This window comes from Theobroma cacao, chromosome 9 (genome assembly GCF_000208745.1).
Source record: "Theobroma cacao cultivar B97-61/B2 chromosome 9, Criollo_cocoa_genome_V2, whole genome shotgun sequence".
Lineage (NCBI taxonomy): Eukaryota > Viridiplantae > Streptophyta > Magnoliopsida > Malvales > Malvaceae > Theobroma > Theobroma cacao.
Window position 1 is genome coordinate 14,856,906 of NC_030858.1, and position 20,552 is coordinate 14,877,457.

Sequence of the window (20,552 nt, forward strand, 5' to 3'; positions counted from 1 at the left end):
GTGACCAATCCTGCTGGGTTTGGTTGTGATTGTGAGCTGCCTAATTGTGTCGATGGGAAATTATACACAAGAAAAGTTATCTACATAATTACTTGTCCAGAGAACATAACAAGAAAATATTCTATACCTTTTTAATCTTATCAGGTAGAGATGAAATCTGAGGAAAATTAATACTAAATTCATAGTTGTTTATTAATCCTTTTATAATCTATTGACAACAGCATGAGATATATTACCACATACATAAAAACTAACACAAATTCAAATAATCCAAATGTTACACTTGGAAATGATTCAGATTTAAAACCACCTACTATCCACAAATGAACCAAACCAAACTCGAAACAACTCGACCCAATCTGACCCATCCAATTACCAGCTCCGTAATGATACAGTTACCAACCCAGCATCTGCCCTTTGATGCATTAGGTATAATAGTTTCTGGGATGCCATGAATTCTCTTGTCCCCATTTATAGTTACCATCTGTCAATGTCATGGCAGCTTCAACTTCTGTGCAAAGTCACAAAGAAGGATGTAAATTCCAGATCCCATACTTTTTTTCTTTTCCATTAAAACCACGCATGCATAACGGTTGCAGTAAATAATTTTACAGCATCAGGAAGGGCTTCCTTCCGAGTTCCGAGTTCCAAGTAATTCCCCTTTAAAATATATTGCAATCTCCTACATAGAATCCCATAATTCTATTTTTCCTTTTTCATTTTCTTTTTTGGGTAGAATAATTATGCTACACAAACATAAACACAGACAGATATACATATATTTACTGGTTGAACAGTATAAACCCTGTCACTGTCACTAATGATTGAAACTTCCTGTAGCAGGGGCCATCATAGGGCTTAGCCATCAGACGCCCATCGTTAAATCCACCCGCCCAGGAACCCATGTCAAGACTTTGAACCGTTCAATGAACAGGCCTTCACTGCAATGCTTTCCCAGCCTCAACAGCACTTGGAGGACATCCCAGAAACTCCCTTCATGTCTGTATCAAGACCCTGTAGTCTGATTTTCTGTATGCAGGAGAAGAACATACTCTAAATGGTTAACATCAACTATGGTCAAGCATCTCATCCTCCAAGAAATATAGCATGGAATATAACCACTTTTTTACTATTATTATTTCATGAAATGGGAAATGACAGCTTTATATGTCAAGTATCCAACATAAAACCAATAAACAATAAACCTAAATCTTCAACTCTGACCAAGTCTTATGACACATCATGACTACGCAATCAACTTGTAAAATTCATTTTAGGTATCAAGTTGCTCCTCACATACTTATTACAAGTGTTTGTCAGAATATTATCAGCAGCAAGAATGCTACCATCATGACCACCATGCACACCCTGTCACCACCTCACTCTACCCCTACAACCATCAGTAAGACCATTAGCACCATCATCACAATATTATAAGCAGCAAGAATGCTACCCATCACGACCACCATACCACACCATCTGTCACCACCTTACTCTAACCCTACAACCATCAGAATATTATGGCTCCAATACTATAAATACTAACAACACCCATGCAGCCTCACCAATACCAACGCCGCTGAAATACAACTGCCACCATTATTCCCTTTGACACTTTTCACCACCTTAACCATCAGCAAAATTACAAACATCAATATCATGATTATTATCAGCATCAATACCAGAGTATAATCGTAATCATTACAACCATAGCCAATATCACTATACATTATTTCATCTAATTTTCCTAAAATATATGTTCAACGTGGTGTATTGTAGCTTCACAATTGTTAATAACATTTATTCAACCTTCAGTAGCTTTAGCTATCCAACATTTCAATTAAATGTTTCAGCTAAAATTTCAGCTCTTGAAATATTCAATTCTTTCAACTTTCGGTTTTACCAAACAACATTCAGTCTTCTGATGCCTTAGCCAACCAACAAATACAAAACGAAAGAAAGAGTATACAGAAAGGAAACCATAATTCTATCTCAAACACCTTACAGTATAACTGATTCATTCACATGCAAATGATTATTTGCATCAGCAAGTCATGCCTCATCAGAAACTCGTATCCTACCCTCTTAAGTGTTCTAACCACCCAAAACTTCATCTGAGGGCTCCTAAGTTCATTTCTCTCAACCATTTTTGTTGTCCCCCATCAAACCCCCATGGTTTCCCTCTCAGAGGCTTCAATACCCTTAAAATGGAACACCCTATGCTTTTGAGAACTCCTTGTTGTTTTAACTGGATTAATATGGTTTTGTTTCTTGAAAACTGATTTTGAAGATTCAAACATACACTCACCCAAAAAAAGAAAAACAAAAAACCATTCTTATTGCTCTTGTCAAGTGTCATAAAAAATTGTGTTCAAAGGAGGCAAACTGTCCCCAAACAACCCCCCCCGAAAAAAAAATATCATTATGTTTGTTCTTATCATCAAGGGAAAAACAACCACAGAAAAAGAAAAGATGCCCTTCGGTTCCTGATCAGCTGTGTCTGACCACCTCTACCCATTTTTCCACTCCACCCTGGCTGGCAAATAGTTATAGATTTAGCCAGTGAAACAAAACCACCTTCCAACAATTAGATAATCCACAAGCCTTTAAGTCATTAATTTTGACAGATAATCCAATATTTTATTGGCATTTTTCAAGATGCAGTCTTTTAACACCTTTATCTACTAATGTGCTACCTAGTCTTTTAACACCTTTATGTACTAATGTGCTACTCATCATTTTCCGTCCACTCAAATATCATGTTCTTGCACCCTCACCACTCACTTATATTTGTTATTGTTCCCATTCTTCATGGTGACTTTAGAAGCTTTACTTCAAGACAAGTAGACAACATCAATGCATTAGAAGATGCGAACAGATTTGAAAATATTAATAAAGTAATTGGCCTTCAAAGGGAGAAGCAAACCCATGGAGCTAAAATGGTTCACCAAAACACAACTTCATGGCATGATAGAGATAATTAACAATGGCATCAAGCTAGAAAAAAAACTTATGACCACAAAGAAATATACCACAAAATTTTTTAAAAATTTAGGAAGCATAAGTCAAAGCAAGAGTACAAGCAAGTCAGTGAATCTACTAGCACATACCTTCTCCAAATAGCTGCTCAAACCGAGCAACAATGTGTTTTCCATAAGTATATTTTTTCAAAGCATGAGCATGCAATCTGATGCGACTAAGCAGTACTGCTCGTTGATTATCTGTACATGTTTCAAAAATCTTCTGGACAACATAATTTGCAAATTGGTCCTTCATCATTATCTGGAACATTAAACAATTGAACACATTAACTAAGTGCAATAGAACTTCATATTCAAAATTCTCACATCAGATGCAGTAAGTGCTATCAATCTATAAACAATTATGATTTAATTGGATGATTGAATAATGACTTCAAGAAAAACAAAAATCTGAACCTTCACAAGTAGGATGGAGTTGGAAAAGTAAGACAAGGCACAAAAATGTTAGGAGGAGCATTTTCTTATTCAAGATCAGCAAACATTCAATTTCTATAAGTCATGAACCCTTAGCTAGCATGTCTAAAACAAAACAATTGTAAAGCCCAAAAAAAAAAATAAACCAACCAAACAACATATTTCCACAAAGATCACTCCATAGGAGTAGAGTGAAATCAAGCATTTAAGAACATGACACCCATCAAGTTTATTATATTTAAGACTAATAAAAGAGAAAAGGTAAAAAACACAAAAAATTCATCTTATACACATAATTTACTTCCAAGAGAAAATTGATAAGGGGTTGGCAGAATGTGCTCAAATCAGATGCTAAATAAAAGCCATTCTCTTTCAAAGTCTTTTCTGTTGCTTTAATTTATCACAAATATGATGAAAAATAAATTAATATATACATATATATACACTTACATACTTAAGTAAGACTTCATTTTCCTTTTTAACAGACAAACTGGTGTTTTGACATGCACCATGAAGGTGTAGTAAGAGAGAATTAAGATATTAACAAAGAAAGAAACAACTAGTTTTTTTTTAATGCCAATCTCCGATTTCCAGGTGATGGAGCAGTCATTGGTTCTCTACCTCTCCTCAAACAACAGACACATATTGAGCTCAATTCTTCTCAATTCTTACTCTTTTTCTTTAATATCTTAAATTAAGCAGTAAAGTCATATGTACAGCCCAGCTCATTCAAGTTCACAAAGGTATCAATTGTTAAATATGAATAGGAAATAAAATTCATAGTAGAAATCTTGCACATAATCCAATCTGTTTCCTTCAGGCTAGAGAACATTGCTGCAATTTATACAACCGTTATTTATCATAAGCACTATAAGGACGTACCAATAAATTATCATTTCCCTCAGTATGTCCAACAATCTCCTCAACTATTACTTCTCGTTCAGAGGGACTACCATACTCCAAGCATTTCTCAATAACATTTGATGCAAATTTATGCTGGCTCAGTTGCACAATATACCCAGACAACTTGCTAATAATTTTGCTTCTTTCTTGATGCTTTCCCCTCTCCAATACGTGCTGCAAATGATATGGCATTTAGATTGACATCAACAATGGAAAGAGGAAATTATAACAGAAAAGATATCTCATTCATGCAGTTGGAGAAGGTACACACAGAATTTGAAAAAACCTTCATTCTTCAAATCAAGAACATTAAAGAAAAATGAGAATCAACTAAGACAAAAAATCAGAGCATGAACACACATGCACAGGCACAAAACACACACATGTAGAACAACAGTAATAGGATTGAACGGTGCTTGTGTCATGGTGTGTCAGTGTGCTGGGTCCCATATTGGATACATACTAAGGTTATCTTCAGCATATATAAAGGGATGGTCATTTCATCCAATAGGCTAGTCTTTTGGTTTGAGGCCCAAGCCCATGACAATGGCCCTAGGGGTACTATCATGTGGACTTGGAGGCAGTACAATGCAAGACTATGCAAGCAGGAGTGAACTGAGTCCCACATTGGATGTGCTAGAGTGATCTTGGGCATGTTCAGAGGGATGCTCACTTCACCTAATAGGCTGCTCTTTTGGGTTCAGGCCTAGGCCTGTGACACTTGCATCCTCCCAAAACAAGCAAAATTATGAAGTATCAGACTCATTTCCAAACAGCTTCCCCGGTCTACATGCCCTAAGTTCATTCAAGTCTAGAAATTAAGAATCATATGAAAAGGGTAAAAACTACTACAAAAAAAGCAACATAAGTACCTCAGATTCATGAACAGCCATCACAGCCTAAGATTTCTACAAAAAATAATGCACTCTCCAGTCGCAGTCAATAGACAAAAACTGCAATTTATTACTGACTGGACCTTAAAACATAAAAATAAAAACTGGTAATCCTCTTTTTCCTGATGGCTTAAGGTTAGCACCAAACCAGGTAAGATCTTTTTCAGGTCTGGCACTGATCTCTGTTGTTCCCACAAGACTATTTCAGCAGAAGCACAAAACTAAGTAATAAGATGAAACTAAAACAACCAACTACTAATTAGTGGCTGATAAAGGATAACTAGAATATTTAAGCATATGATCTATAATAAGGTTAGTTTGGGAATTCGCTCTTCATCATGGACTAGGGTTACATGTTGTAACTGTAAATACTTTATTTTGTTATATTATTTGGCATTTTGATGTTTGAATATTGAAATTCTCTCTCCCTCTTCTAAGTTCTTTCTTTCTCTTTCTTCTTCCATTTCTCCATCTTTCTCTCTACTTTCTATCTCTATCCTATCTTCTCTCCCCTCTAACCTTATTGCTCCGTCTCCTACTCTTTATTCTCCCGTGCTGCATCAATGGACCGTCAGGTTTGCTAACTAACCCTAACTAAAATAAACTAAGATTGTACTAGGAAGATACAGCTTTATGATTTGAAGCATTAACTACATTGAACAGTAAAAATAATAAACCAAACTGAAACGAAGTCAAAGTTTCCTGAACACAGTATCATGGTTAAAGAAAAAAGATTTAAGTGCCATTAGAGCATCTAATCCTGATTAGAATTCTTTATTTGGTGATGAAAGAATCATGTCCATATCGCGTCAAATATTTTGGTAACTGATGTAACAAAACACATTTTGGAAGATATTAATAAGAACCCAAGCTGTATTTCTTGTTGCAAACAGGTATAAACTATCAAAATAACATTACTTTGTAATGAATGGAGTGCCTTAGCTATCTGGGTATATCAAACGCATAAATAATTACTGGAAGAATCAGAAGCAATCACAAATTCCAAAATTGACAAGCTTTGCACCAGACAGATATTAAAATTGCAACCAACCGCCATAAAGAAACACTAACCTGGGTAACATAATTCCCATATTGGTCCTGAGCAAGAGCACAAACAGATTCCAAGATTTCATCCACTATAAATTGGCATTGCTGCTCGTCTGTGCAATGTTCTAAAACCCTCTACAAGAAACAAAAAACAGCTCCATAGTGTTCTATGGTCAAGAAAAGGATGAAAAAGGAGAAGGAAAGAAGGAAAGCTCCAATAGTCCACCTAAGTGTAATCTTACCTGTATGACACGGCAACCATAAGGATGAGTAGAAAGTGTGGCAACTTGACCATGAAAAGCAGAAATTATAAACCCAATTTTGTCAGTAGGAACACTCTCAATGCACTTCTGTATGACATGATTTCCATTTTGATCACGTACACATCTCATAACATGTCCATCCAGTTCACGAACAAGCTGAGCTTTTTGTTCAAGATCAATAACTTCAAGTGCCTAAATGCGCATATAAAGTCAAAACTAATTTCGTTCTCAGAATGGAAAGCGACAAGTATCAATTCTTAAAAGAAGCAAATACTTGATATCTGCCAAACAAGATAGTTTTATGTTCTACAATGACAATTATCTCAGAATCTAGCACGCAAAGCAACCTATATTATTCAAAACATTAACTAAAAGCCTCCTGGAAAAGAAAACAGATGAAAAAACTGAAAAGAATCACCTCCTTATATCGGCAAAAAAAGTGTGTTTCCAGAAATTATGATATTTGTTAACATCATCTTCAATAGATGAAGCAAAACACAAGCATAATAAACAAACATCCACACGATTAAGTTCAGAATGTAACTATATAAGCAATGTAAAGCTATGCTACCAATCAGCCCAAGCCAACAAATTACTAAATGTATTTGCATCCATGCTAATGAACAACGGCAACCAACCCTTGCCACCAAAACAACAGGAAAACAAAACCTGCTAAAGGTCAAGAAGGAAGCAGATATAGATATACAGCAGTTGCTTTTACACATGGCAGATGCACAGAAATTGTGAACTTTTGCATGTACCACAAAATAGAAGAACACAGAAACTTTATATCCAAGGTAATTTACGTATTTAATCAAATTATGCACAATAATCCAAGACAAATAAGTTAGGCAATTTAACTGTTAATAATACAGTAAAAACTAGTTCATTGGGTCAATTTATTAACCAAAGTATAAAAGAACTACCCATATATCCATGGATTTTACAAATATACCAAAAGTTCAACTTCCAACTTTAATAGAAGCAGTAGCATACTCTAAATTGCCCTCAATAACTGTCTGTTTTTCTATGAAAAACGCATCTGCATATGAGTAATGTTATGACTTGGCCTAAGGCCGAACCATCTAAGAAGCCCATAAAACACATATGGCAAGGCGCCTATGTGGCTATCAATAGACACCACCTGTCCCTGAAAGGACAGTCATCTAAGTAGCCCATGAAACCCACATATGGCGAGGTGCCTATGTGGCTGTATCAAAAGACACCACCTGTACCTAAAAGGGAAGGCTAAATATGACAGCTATGCACATTAGACTTGGCAATTTTGCACACAACATGTTAACAAGTCACGAAGTTAAGCAAGTTTATGGTAATTGTGTTCTGTGTATTAATCGTTTCGACACATTTAAGACAACAATTGCATGTCTTATATGTATCAAACCTGCTTAACCAGTTTAACTCATTTAGTTAATCATGTTATCAGCCCATATAACTTGTTTACCCATTTATGACCCATATAAGTAACCTGCATAAATTTTATCTAATTCTATTAATATATTGTTTCTATTTTATAAATAGGTTTTGTGGCATGAGAATGATATGTGGCAGTGACAAGAGTCTTCAATCTTGGCTTTTGATGTTTTATTATGCGGATGGATTATGAATATTATTTGGATTTTATTATGGTACTCTTATGTTGATGTTGATGTTTTTGTTGGATTTTTATTATGCTTATGTTGATGCTGATGGATTTTTCACATAATGGATATTATTGTTTTGTTATGGATGTTTTATGATTATTTGTTTTAAATTTGAATAATAGAGTAATATTTTCTTTGTATATATATTATAATTAAATTATTAACAAAATATGTTTTAATTTAACCATGTTAATAGTTTAAACAGGTTAGCAATCATGTCGTATCGTAATAAATTTAATCCGATCCATTTAATAAACGTGTTAAGCATATCATGTCGTGTTACACTTTTAACAAACATATCCATGTATGTGTTTATGACCTTGACACATTCAACTAATCATGTTGTATTCGTGTTTACCCATATAACTATTAATACCTTATGTTTACACAACACAATTAAGTCATGCGAACACAAATTGCCAAGTCTAATGCACATGATCCCAAGTACAATTTCCACTCCTCACTCTCATGCTCCCTCTTTTCTCTCTCATCTCATCTTCTCCTTCCCTCTCCTCTCTCTTCTTGACACCTACTGACTTAAGCATTGGAGAGGGAATCACCAGAAAATCCCCAACCTACCTGATGTGGGATTGAAGCACCCTGCCTACTTCTCTAAAGCACTTGGTGTGACACAAACACCAAGCTTTAGTCCAGAATGATCCAGTTCAGATCCAACCCCTCAAAGACATCAACAAGTAACAAATACATCTGCCAAGATGTAGATTACTACAAAAAGATTCCTATGGCTCTAATATGAAGACAGAATTAGTTATGAAATAGAAAAGTTGGGGCCCATTATTGATCCTCATTGCTACAAAATTTCAACAAATGAATCTAAGAAACATTTTAGGTATACGAAAATCAGCATCCAGTACACTTCTGAAAAGCACAATCATACATATTACCAGTAAAAAAAAGATTCATTGGGAAGAAATTCTTCAGCATATATTGAAAAGAGCATATGAATCTTCTTAATCAGGAATAGACTTAAACATGATAGGAACATCTATCCACAGAATCTAGCAGAGAAGCACTATATTATGTACATATAATTCTATTTCCTGTACCTAGTAAAATATATGTCAAGATTCTAAGCATTCTCCTTAGAATGGACTTTTCTTCTACATAAAGAATAAGTGGCATGTTGTATCATAGTAGAATATGTATACAAAACAAAAGTAAATAATAAAAGAACGACCATCAGAACACATTTCGGGAAAGCTAACACAGACTCCTACCTTATTTACATGCAAGAAAAGCAGAAAATGAAAGGTAAAAACAAGCAGCCAAGACAATTCAGATTTACAAGTTTAAAGATGCACAAAAATGGGATAAAACGTATGCTTGGCACCCATTAGTATGGTGTAGAGATCAGAAATACCTTTTGTATTACACGACAGCCATACATTTGCAGACTAAAATTCAAAATCTGACCAGAAAGCTTATAGGCAAGTTCCTTTCTCTGCTCAGGGCTTCCATACTCAAAAAACTGCAAATAGACAATGTAAAAAGATTAACTCAGAAAACCCAGATAACCAGAAGTTACAAACTATACAAAATGTGGTAGTTTATTATATATATATATATATATATATATATTATATATATATATTTATATATATATAAAAGTTTTGGTAGGTATTTTGGAACACACCTTCTGAATGACATAGTTACCAAAGACATCAGTCATCAGTTTGGAAGCATGTGGAAGAACTTCTTTGAACACAGACGCCTTCTCCTCAATGCTACAATTTTCTAACTTTTGCTGAATAAATCGACTCCCATGTTGATCAGCACTATATTTGAAACTTCCCGCTGTTATTTAATGTTCCAGTGCCAAAAATAATAAGGGTAAACTACACAAAATACCCTGTGGTTAAGGGTGAAAATTTTGCCCCTTCAGATTCAAAAAGGGAGAATTAAGTACCTGAGGATTTTTCCTTTAGCCACCAGATTAACACTGTTAACTAATCCCACTCACTTTCAGCCATGTAGCCAACTTTTTTCTTTTCTCCATCCGTTTTCTCATTTGCCAGAAACTTTCAACTCTCTCTCTAAGCCTATGTAATTTCTCTCTCTTTAATCATCCAAGGTTTCTAGCCAAAAGAAGAAAAATCCTTCCGAAGCAAAGGCTGGAGCATGGCTCCAAGTTTCAGCTGTGCACCCTCCCTCCTCCCACCCCTAATTTGTTCCTTCTTTTTTTTTTTTCTCTTTCATCCTTATCCAAGCCTTTCTCTCTTAAAAATTTTATCTCCATACCTTAATTTGACAAACTAGTCTAAAAGGCTCTGATCAATTTCATGCAAATGAAGGTTTTGAAAAAGTTAATCATTTTGGAAAGCACAAAGTCGCTATCATGATTGTTGCCTTCTGTGTATACAGACTTGGAGAATGATGGGTATGTGTTCAATTTTGAATTTGGGAGTGGCAGCATTGGATGGCTATTTTGTTTCACTTGTTCTTAGGATTTTGATTCTGTGCGGATATCTTCTGATATTTGGGCCGGAAGAATATAAGTCTAGAGTGAGAAAGTCAGATACAGTAAAAGGGAACAAAAGAGAAGTCCAATTTTCTTGTATTAGCTTTTCTTTTGATATGCTAGAATTGAAATCAGCATAAACAAGAAGAAGTTTCCAGTAAGAGGCAAAACATGTGACCCTCGCATGTCTATAGAGTTAACATGTCAAGCAAATTGCAAATGCTAAATGACAAATACACAGGGTGGCTAAGTGTTAGAATTTAAACCGTAGGCAGCAATTGTCTTTCATGTCAAACCACAAGGTATTTTTTGTAATTTACCCAATAAATAAATAAATAAACAAAATGAATATTAATTGCAGTCTAGAACTTGCCTGAATTCAACAATATGTCCTACAATATCAGATAGCTCAAATCTTCGGCCTTTCCCAGATTTCAACTCTTCAAGAAAATTATATATCTGGGGGTCATTAGAACTCTCAAATCCTCTTTGAGGTTGCCATCCAGAATGTATACCAGAACTAGCTGCAAATCTAATGTCATTCTTCCCAACAGGAACACCTGTCCCCGCTACTTGAGATCCAGGCATAACTGGACTAGCAAACGATGCAGACGGATATTGTATCATGTTTTGAGGGTTTCCAACGTAATGAGGGCTCATCAACCCTCCTCTACCTGTATGCAGATTACTTGATCCTCCACCTCGCTGATGTTGTAGTTTCTGATCCTCCGTGCAAGCAGCAAGGTTTGACCCTTTATGAGAGTCAAAAGCACTATTCTGGCTCCCAACAATGCCACCCCTAGCCATAGGGTCATACTGACCAGAAATACCATACGCTTCCCCAAATGGCTGTTGGTAACATTGCATATAAAGGGGGTCACCAAAGGAAGATTGGGCTGCATATCCAAACTGCCCATAGAACTTGTTAAGGTGTTGCATATCAGCTCCATTTGCAATGCTTCCACCAGATGAAACAGCAGGCATTTGAGCATTGAAGTTTGGGCCCATAGGGCCATCAAAAACAAATGGAATAGCACCATTGGGTGGGTAAGTGATAAATGGGGGAACAGCAGAAGAATTAAAACCATATCCACCTACACCATACTGAGGAGAATGTAAACCTGGAGCTTGAACGTTTGTATAAAATGGATTTGGTGTAGGCATGTATCCTGCAGTTGCATAAAATGGTGGTGTGAACCCAGATGACTGGAGTACCGGCTGTACCTCAGCTGCAAACTTGGAGGGGGCTTGCATAAACTGATCCATGCCAATGTATGCACCATTTACTCCCTGAGGAGTTGATTGGGACTTGGCAGTTTGAACCTGAAATGGGTTGCTTGGTTGTTGGAATGGTCCTTGGTGTTGGACCAAACTATTCTGATAGTTACGTCGCTTCTGTTCTTGATTCTTATGATTTTCAGAATTTTGCAGGCGCAGGGTAGATATATTAAGACCTTTCATCTCAGACTCAATGACAGAAACATCTGAACTACTAGCATCGCCAACAATAGCTTCATCCTTCAGATGGATATCTCTGTTATGTAGAACTCCTTTTTGAAGATAAGGCACGGACGATGCGGTTGCTGTACAAGGGTGGGACAATGAGCTTGAACTAGGTATAGTCTTTTGATCAGCTCTTGATGATAGCCCAATATCTGCGTCCAAAGTTGATGTAATAGTACTTGCAGCACTAATAGAGAGGTCATGCAGGGAATTGGAATCACCGTCACAATAATCCATTTCTGTTATTCCATAACTTAGAGGTTGAGACTGATTATATACAGGTGATGAAGTGCAGGGGAAGTTTTCCTGTAAGTTTATAATCAAAAACTTATCAGTTACAAACACGCAACCCAAACAAAACAACGTGAGAACTTGTGAGGGATTTCAACAAACTTCAGGCTTCACAACCACCTCCACCTCCCCCCCCCCCCCCCCCCTCCCCCACCCCCCCCACTGCAGCTCTCCCAAGAAGTAAATAAAAAACTTCCTGTATGGTTACTGTCAATTGAAGCTGGAGTGTTTCCAATCTCAACAAAAGAATGACAAATGCACCCAAGCATGCTAATTAACAATTAGGGAATTTGACATGTTGCAACAAATAAAATTGTTACCAAGATCTTTACCTGTACTAAATTGACAGATTCTTTCTGTTGGCCAACCAGTGAAGCTGCATCCTGTCCAAACAAAAACCCATTAGCGCTTTCTATCAAATCATCAGAAGATTGTCGGGGTGACTGATCATCCTCTGGCACTTCCTTGTGTGTAGAAAGGGAGCCTTTTGAGAAATGCAAAAAAGTATTACCACTGTCATCTATAGAACTCAAAACCTGATTATTGCCAAACCTACCAATTTGACACTTGAGATGCTGATTCCTCCATGAGATGAGTGGAGGAGGAAGTCTAGGGTTAAGATTGACATTTGAACAGTAATATGCTATGTAAGCTGGATGAGCACATAACTGTTCTTCAGACTGGCATTTTTCTAGTGCACTGTTCAAACTAGCTGAGTTCAAATTAACAGTGGGGTTTTGCTGGGATATAAGGTTATCTATGGCCAAATAAGAACCCTCCATGCTTGGAGGAGCACTTCCACTACGATTAGGGACTGCCTCTGTTCCACTCGGAAGATACCTATGACCCCTTTGAAGCAGTCTTAATTCTTCTGCTGCGACATTAGTAGATGATGCTGAAAATGCTGCAGCCTCCTGATGGGTGGGCCATTTTCCACTCATTTCTGAAATTCTAATTGGACTCTCAGTGGCCATGAGAAATTTGCACCGCTCCTTCCTTATGGTGAATGATAAGAGATCTCACATGGTCCTTTGAATGGCAGCCAAATGATATCCTATTTCGATCTAGAAGAGATGAAAACATTGCAAAAATTCTTAGACTAAACACTGGGACAAGTAATGTTTTGATAATTTTCAGAAACAAGAAAAAAAAGTACTAAACAAGGTGAATTCACAATACAATAATCGACTTAATATTTGCAACCTCAATAACTAAACTCATATCAGAACAAAGTATTATTTAGCATATTTCCAGTAACTAATAAACAGGATTGCCCACAAACTCATAGCCAATTCCTTATCTGCAAATTTAGAAGATCAAAGAAGTATTATAATAAATATATATATGTATATAAATATATATATATATATTTCCAGTAACTAATAAACAAGATAGCCCACACACTTAAAAGGTCAATTGCCAATAATTAATCAACTTAATATTTGCAGCCTCAATAACTAAACTTATACCAGAGCAAAGTATCATTTAGCGTATTTCCAGCACTATTAAACAGGACTGCCAACAAACTATAACAACTTCCTTATCTGCAAACTTCAGAAAGATCAAGAAGAGTATTATATATATGTATGAGGTAATAAACAGGATAGCCCACAAACTTATAACATAAATTGACAATAATTAATCAACTTAATATTTGCATACTTCAATAACTAAACTTATACCAGAGCAAAGCATCATTTAGCATATTTCCAGTAACTAATAAACTGGACTGCCAACAAACTATAACCACTTCATTATCTGCCAACTTTAGAAGATCAAGAAGAGTATTATATATATATATATATATATATATATATATATATATATATTACTCAAAGAGTGTTATATGTCAGATTGACACAAAAACACAAACACAAGGATGAGTATGCATTGCATACTTTAAATATGAATATCTAATTCTACTAGGTGAAGATCAATCAGAAATAACTCCATTCTAACATTACTTTTACTAACAGAAAAATACTCCTGATGGCAACACTAACACTTTGCAAACCCTGAAGATGGAATTCCCAGAAATTTAGGCATAAAAACAAAACCACAAGATTATGAATATTGGCAGTTCCCTCATTGACATTGTTCATATACACAAGTAAAAGTAAGTGTTAATTAAAACAACCTCACCACAAACATCAAGAGACCAACAAAGCTGATAAGAGTTAGCACATATATTGGTTGCAAAGAAAAGCTGCAAATCATGAATTCATCAATTTGATATTGGGAAAAAAATAATGATGAGTACAAGTCATGTTTAAATGGGTGGAGAACAGTACAAAAGACATGAGTTATTAAACAATTAGACTCATTAATGACTAAAGTCATCTAATAAAATAAACTTGGAAATATTTAGAATATTCAATTCATTCAAGATGCAACAAGAAGAACTTTGCTTTGACTTAAATTTCTATCTTAAAAGGGCAGCCATGAATCAGACAGATATCATTGTGCATGTCAAAGTAATGAAGACGACAATAGCTTTTAGATTAACAAAAATATAATAAAAACACTTTTTTTGAACGATTACCAGACAAAATCATGCAACCTTCATTCTCTAGTACACTGAACCAATCCCAATAATAAAAAACCGCAAACAAAAACAACACCAGCCATGACCCAAATTACAGACCACAAGAAAATAGTAAAAGCTCTAAACAGGAGAATATCGATGCCCTGTTTCCAATTCTTTCAGAATCTTGTAATCCTGGTAATTATTACCTCTAATTACAGTGAAACTTCCAGCGGCAAAGAATATATGACCAGCAATTTCATTAACACAGATTACACAGAGCTAATTTGATTTGAAACAGCTAAAAAACAGAATTAGCTATATCATACTTAAATACCAAATAAATACTTATATGCACAGTCCATTAATAAAAACTAAAAACAAAATTTGAGAAGAAAAATGCTTGAAGAGCTAATTGAAAGTCAAAAGAAATGAAAGAAATGAAAAACCCGTGAAGAAAAATCAAGCAAATAATAGAAAGAAATGAAAATATAAGCAATAGTTAGTGAAGACAAAAACTAACTTTTGAAACCCTAAGTGAACTTTTAAAAAGGAAAAACAAGAGAAAGACTGAGCAAAAACAGAGGAAGATTCTCTTACCCAGTTACACTGATGCCGCAAAGATTAACTGTTCAAAACCCCAAGATTCCTTCTTTCCAGTTTCCACAAAGAGAGAAACAAAAAAGACTTTGAGAGAGAGAGAGAGAGAGAGAGGAAGTGTTCAAAGCGACAGAAAGAGTGAAGGAGTTGGCTCTAAAATGACAAAATTAGTTTTAGTCAAGGGAAATTTTCTTTTTTTTAAAAAAAAATGTTGCTATAAACAGGAAAAAAGCGCTAATGCCAGAGCACGACTTTGGCTAAGTTTGAGCTTCTGTTTGCTGCTTCGGAAATGTACAAAACAGCAAGCCCTTGCAAAACCGCGATTCGCACCATTGTCATATTGCATACAAGTGACACGTAATAATTATAATTTTATTTTTATTCAAATTATTCGTAATAATTTGATTATATTCACGTCATAATACAATTCTTTTATTGTTTTAAATTAAATTTTTATATTTTTAATTTTTAAATTAAATAAATTTTTATAAATAATAATCGATTGTCTATTATTAATCAAAATATTATTTATTATTTTATATTATATATAGATAATAATCATATAGACATTACGTGGATATAAAATGATAATTGACGTTTTATTAATATCAATTAACCAACCATTAATCATAAAAATTTATTTGATTCAACTTAAAAGTACAAGAACTTTTCACTTTAATAAATTATCAATGAGATGATTAAATTATGGATTGTAATTTACAAATAAGATTTTGGGAATTGGTCAAAATTAAATTATTTTTCCATTGATGTGAATGCTAAGGAGAGGTGGAGCTGGAAATCAATAGTGTGATTTTTCTATAGAAGAATAATATGGAGTGCGCTTACTTTATGCTACAACTGTTGCGTATTAATTGTAGGAACTATATAGTAGATTAAATGAGCATCGTATATGCAAATAAATTATATTTCAGTGAGCAAGAGGCAAGAGGTAATGAAAAATCCAAAACTGAAACATCTGTTTACTAATTTTGAGTTATGTCATCAATCATGTTTTCACAGCACAACAGTGCCAACATTCTCAGCCATGAAGACTTGTTAATTGGAAATCACTTTCTAAATCGTCATCGCTGGATTGTTCACATTGAAAAAGAAGTTGCCTTTTTGTAACAAAGCACAACTTGGAGTCCCTTTTTGTCTACTTGATTTGAAATGTTTAATATGGATGTCTTCTCTCTTATTATAATTTAGATAAAATCAAAAGAAACCGTACAGCCCAAGAACGGGGAATTTTGTCAACTACTGTTAGAATATATATATATATATATAAGATCCATTACTTTATTCTTTACGTTGGATTTAACAATGTACATTCATATACGCATAACGTTTGAAAAATATCTTTAAATTATTTAAAAATTTTAAATAAATTATTATTTTTCTATTACATTTAATCAATTTTTTTATTTTAAATTAAATAAACTCTTAATAAGTAATGATTGACTAATTGTTATTAATCAAAATATCACTTATCTTTTTATTACACGTGATATTAACATGACATTAACTCTGAAAGGTCAAAATATTGTCACATGATCATGCCATTATGTCATGTCATTATTTATTATGATATGACAACATATCACGTTAATATCATGTGACATAAGATGATAAGTGGTATTTTAACAAATAATAATTAGTCAATTATTAAGGATTTACTAGAGTTACGACCTGTGCATTGTACACGGAGCAAGAATCCACCTATCAAAAGATGAAAAACCCAATATAATAAAACCCTGCTGGCTCCCAACTCGTCACATGTCGGGGCCCAGCTCAATCTCTAAGAGTTTTAAAACCTTTTCTTTAAGTCTCGACGTGGATACCCTTTTAACTGACACGTGGTAAAATGAGTTAAGTATGTTATAGATTTGATTCAAGATAAAAGTATAAGGACTTGATTGAACATAACAAAATAAATTTATTTGAATTTTTAAAATAATTTAAATTTTTTTTAAATATTATGTCTTTTTAAATTAATTTAATATTCATAGCATTTAAATTTGGGAAATTGCCTTAAATTGTATACATTTGAATGTAATGCAATCAAAACAATTAGATATATTAAATTTGATTATTTGAAAATATGATTTACTTAACTTAAAAATTAACCAATATAATTTACAAAACTAGAATATTGTATTAGATTATATATCTAAGCAAAAAGATTTTAAAGTGTGTAATGATTAAGATTACTTAAATAAGTGTAACTTGATCCATACTAAAGGAAAAAAAATACTCTCACGTCTTAAGTCATTAAAAATTAATATAAAAATACAAACAAGTAAATTCTAATAACATGTGGCTTCTGTTGATGAGGCGACTGTGAGCTGATGCCTTCTTTTCTCTATTTCTAGCGTGGTGCCCGTGCTTTGTACTCGAGATGTACTATTTTTATTTAATTTAGTTTAAGATGCTTCAAGAAATAGACATGTAATGTTAATTTCTTCAACAAATAAAATTGTGGATCAAAATTTCATATATACAAAATATTTTCTTACAAAAGATATAGCAATATATCAATAGCTATCTTAGTGGCATTGGTAGTTCTGCTTCCTTCATACAAAAATGAGAAGGCTTTCTACTGTACAATTGCCAATAAACTTTTTTGCAATTTGTTATATACATAGGCTGGATGAAAAACTTGCATTTGAATGACAGATGTTTAACAGGGTCTACCTAAGGTTACTGCCCTCATACAAAAAAGAGAAGGCATTTGATTTACTATTACTGAATTAACAAAAAGTGAACAAAAGGCTTGTAGTAGGTCATTTGGTTGTAAATGCTAACTTGTCAAAAGTTAATAGTGATAAACAAAGACTTTAAAATGTGAAATTCTTAGAGATTATTGTCACAGCCCAAATCTCGGGCCATGACCGACGTAAGGGCCTAATAGGCAAAACCCACTAGGCCCAAGCAAGCCTTGCTATATGAACCTATAAATTAGCCCATCTATCATCCATATTTTTTTAAAATCTATAATTCATAATATTCAAATATAATTTCTTTGAAAACAATTCATAAACCCTAAGTATTTACTCATAATGGCATCATCGATCATAATATACATAGATAGTTTGACAAATGAATCTTAGCAATTCACATTAAGTATACATATACACATACAATGACCCTAACCGTCAATAGAGTGACTCTGGACGTGGGTACTAACATTTAATTGTATGGTGAACCTATTGAAAGTTGAATAAGAGGGAGCACCTCGACCTAGGATCCAACTACCTTCGATCCTGAAACTAAAACATGAATTTGAAAAAAATGAGTATAAACTCAGTGAGTGAACATAAAAAAGGAACAAGCAACTAATACGGAAAGGTTTTGAAAACATGATGCACTCGTTTTGAAAACAATGAAATTTTGTATGCCATAAACAAAACTCGATTCCATGTTGTTTTTTAACTCGTTTAAAACATTTAAGAAAATCAGCTTTCAACATTCAATACAATCACATAATATTTCCTTAACCTTTTCATAGCATATATAAACATTTCTAAAGCATATATAAACATCTCTATAGCGTATAAATATATAAACATACACGCAACCACCGGTCATCAGCTCTTGTGCACTCCCTACACGCACAAGGTAATATCATCATGTGCACTCCCTACATGCACATTTCAATATCATCATGTGCACTCCCTACACGCATATTTCAATACCATCACACGCACTCCTACCCACACCATTACTGGCACCGTCATGTGCACTCCCACACCACACACGCACGGTTATATTAATCAACAACATTACATTTCAAAGAATAACACACATATCAACACATAACAAAAATCTTTGCATAGTATTATATCTCACATAATTCATTATTTTACTGGTCATAAACATAATTGCACTATCCAACACTCAAAAAGAATAACATTATTCATTTTGCCAATAATGGAGGACATTTCTAGATTTCTAATACACACATGCCACAAATCAATTGGCAAATCAACATAACATTCCAAGTACATAACTCAACACATTATTTATTCAACCACGTAAAAGAATTACTTGTGAAAAGCTTGTTCCCATGCAAAATTTTAAAAGAAATCAACCAAGGATATTTAAATATTTTATTCAAACACATATGCATTTTTTCAAAGCATTTTAAATGTAAGTTCACTCACCTTGCGATAGCGGGATGTTATATCGTTATTAGTTCGGAAACGTATCTAGCTATTGCTACTTGTCGGTCACTCATTATTTCCTCCGGCACGCTACCACAGTACACTACCTTTACTTTTGTACTTCCTAGCAACAATCCAAATTCAATATCTTTAGTGTACCTCATTTCTGCTTCTCTTTTTCCTTCAATCATGAATCCTTATTCAACTAACTTATATCTTGACACATTCTTTACCAAAGTGGCCTTTATCTTTTAATTGCGTAATACTTTAGATTATGGATACCGACAACTTATTTATGACTCTAACACATATATAAATCTTGTCTAAAGATATTTATCAAGTTTATCCATCATTTCCACAATAATTACCTAGCACATGGCAGCAACTATAAATTTACTTCCATCAAACATTTTCTAAGTCTACATGTACCACCATCCTCATTTACATGTTGCCACCAAGCATTACATTAATATTCATTCATGCACACCAACATCCATAACCTTTTAAACCTTTCCTAACAACAAATATCTACACACCAAACTTCCAATTAATATACTTGCCTTCCAACCATACCCATGACATCACAATAGCACTACATATGCATACGATCATTCTCACAATATTAAACCAATCATAAGCTTCAAATTGTAGCATTAAGCTTATCACTTGGTTTTAACTTGGATTTCACCCAACAAAATTCATAATTTCCTCACACCCATGGTCACCATAATTGCCACAAAATGATTCACACATCATTTTTCCAAAGATTT

At 34.2% G+C, this 20,552-nt stretch overlaps 1 protein-coding gene across 2 annotated transcripts; it reads right to left on the reverse strand.

Annotated features, from left to right (window-relative positions):
• Positions 159-15,749, reverse strand: LOC18589349 (pumilio homolog 6, chloroplastic). 2 transcript variants are annotated; one of them, XM_018127261.1, is made up of 10 exons: positions 15,620-15,749; positions 12,828-13,559; positions 11,075-12,510; positions 9,877-10,018; positions 9,604-9,711; positions 6,541-6,753; positions 6,323-6,433; positions 4,338-4,532; positions 3,111-3,282; positions 159-1,029 (listed from the first exon to the last, which is right to left on the reverse strand). In XM_018127261.1, the coding sequence occupies exons 2-10, from the start codon at positions 13,467-13,469 to the stop codon at positions 1,007-1,009; spliced, it is 3,042 nt and encodes a 1,013-aa protein (XP_017982750.1). In that variant the 5' UTR covers positions 13,470-13,559; positions 15,620-15,749; the 3' UTR covers positions 159-1,006. The 2 variants fall into 2 exon arrangements, with proteins under 2 accessions (XP_017982750.1, XP_017982751.1); XM_018127262.1 differs by lacking the exon at positions 15,620-15,749 and adding an exon at positions 13,965-14,004.

Coding starts and splice junctions, on each gene's coding strand:
- LOC18589349 (XM_018127261.1), bottom strand. CDS start 13,469: ATGGCCACTGAGAGTCCAATTAGAATTTCAGAAATGAGTGGAAAATGG. Junction 12,511..12,827: donor AATCTGTCAATTTAGTACAG/GTAAAGATCTTG, acceptor ATAAACTTACAG/GAAAACTTCCCCTGCACTTC. Junction 4,533..6,322: donor ATGGGAATTATGTTACCCAG/GTTAGTGTTTCT, acceptor TATCATTTGCAG/CACGTATTGGAGAGGGGAAA.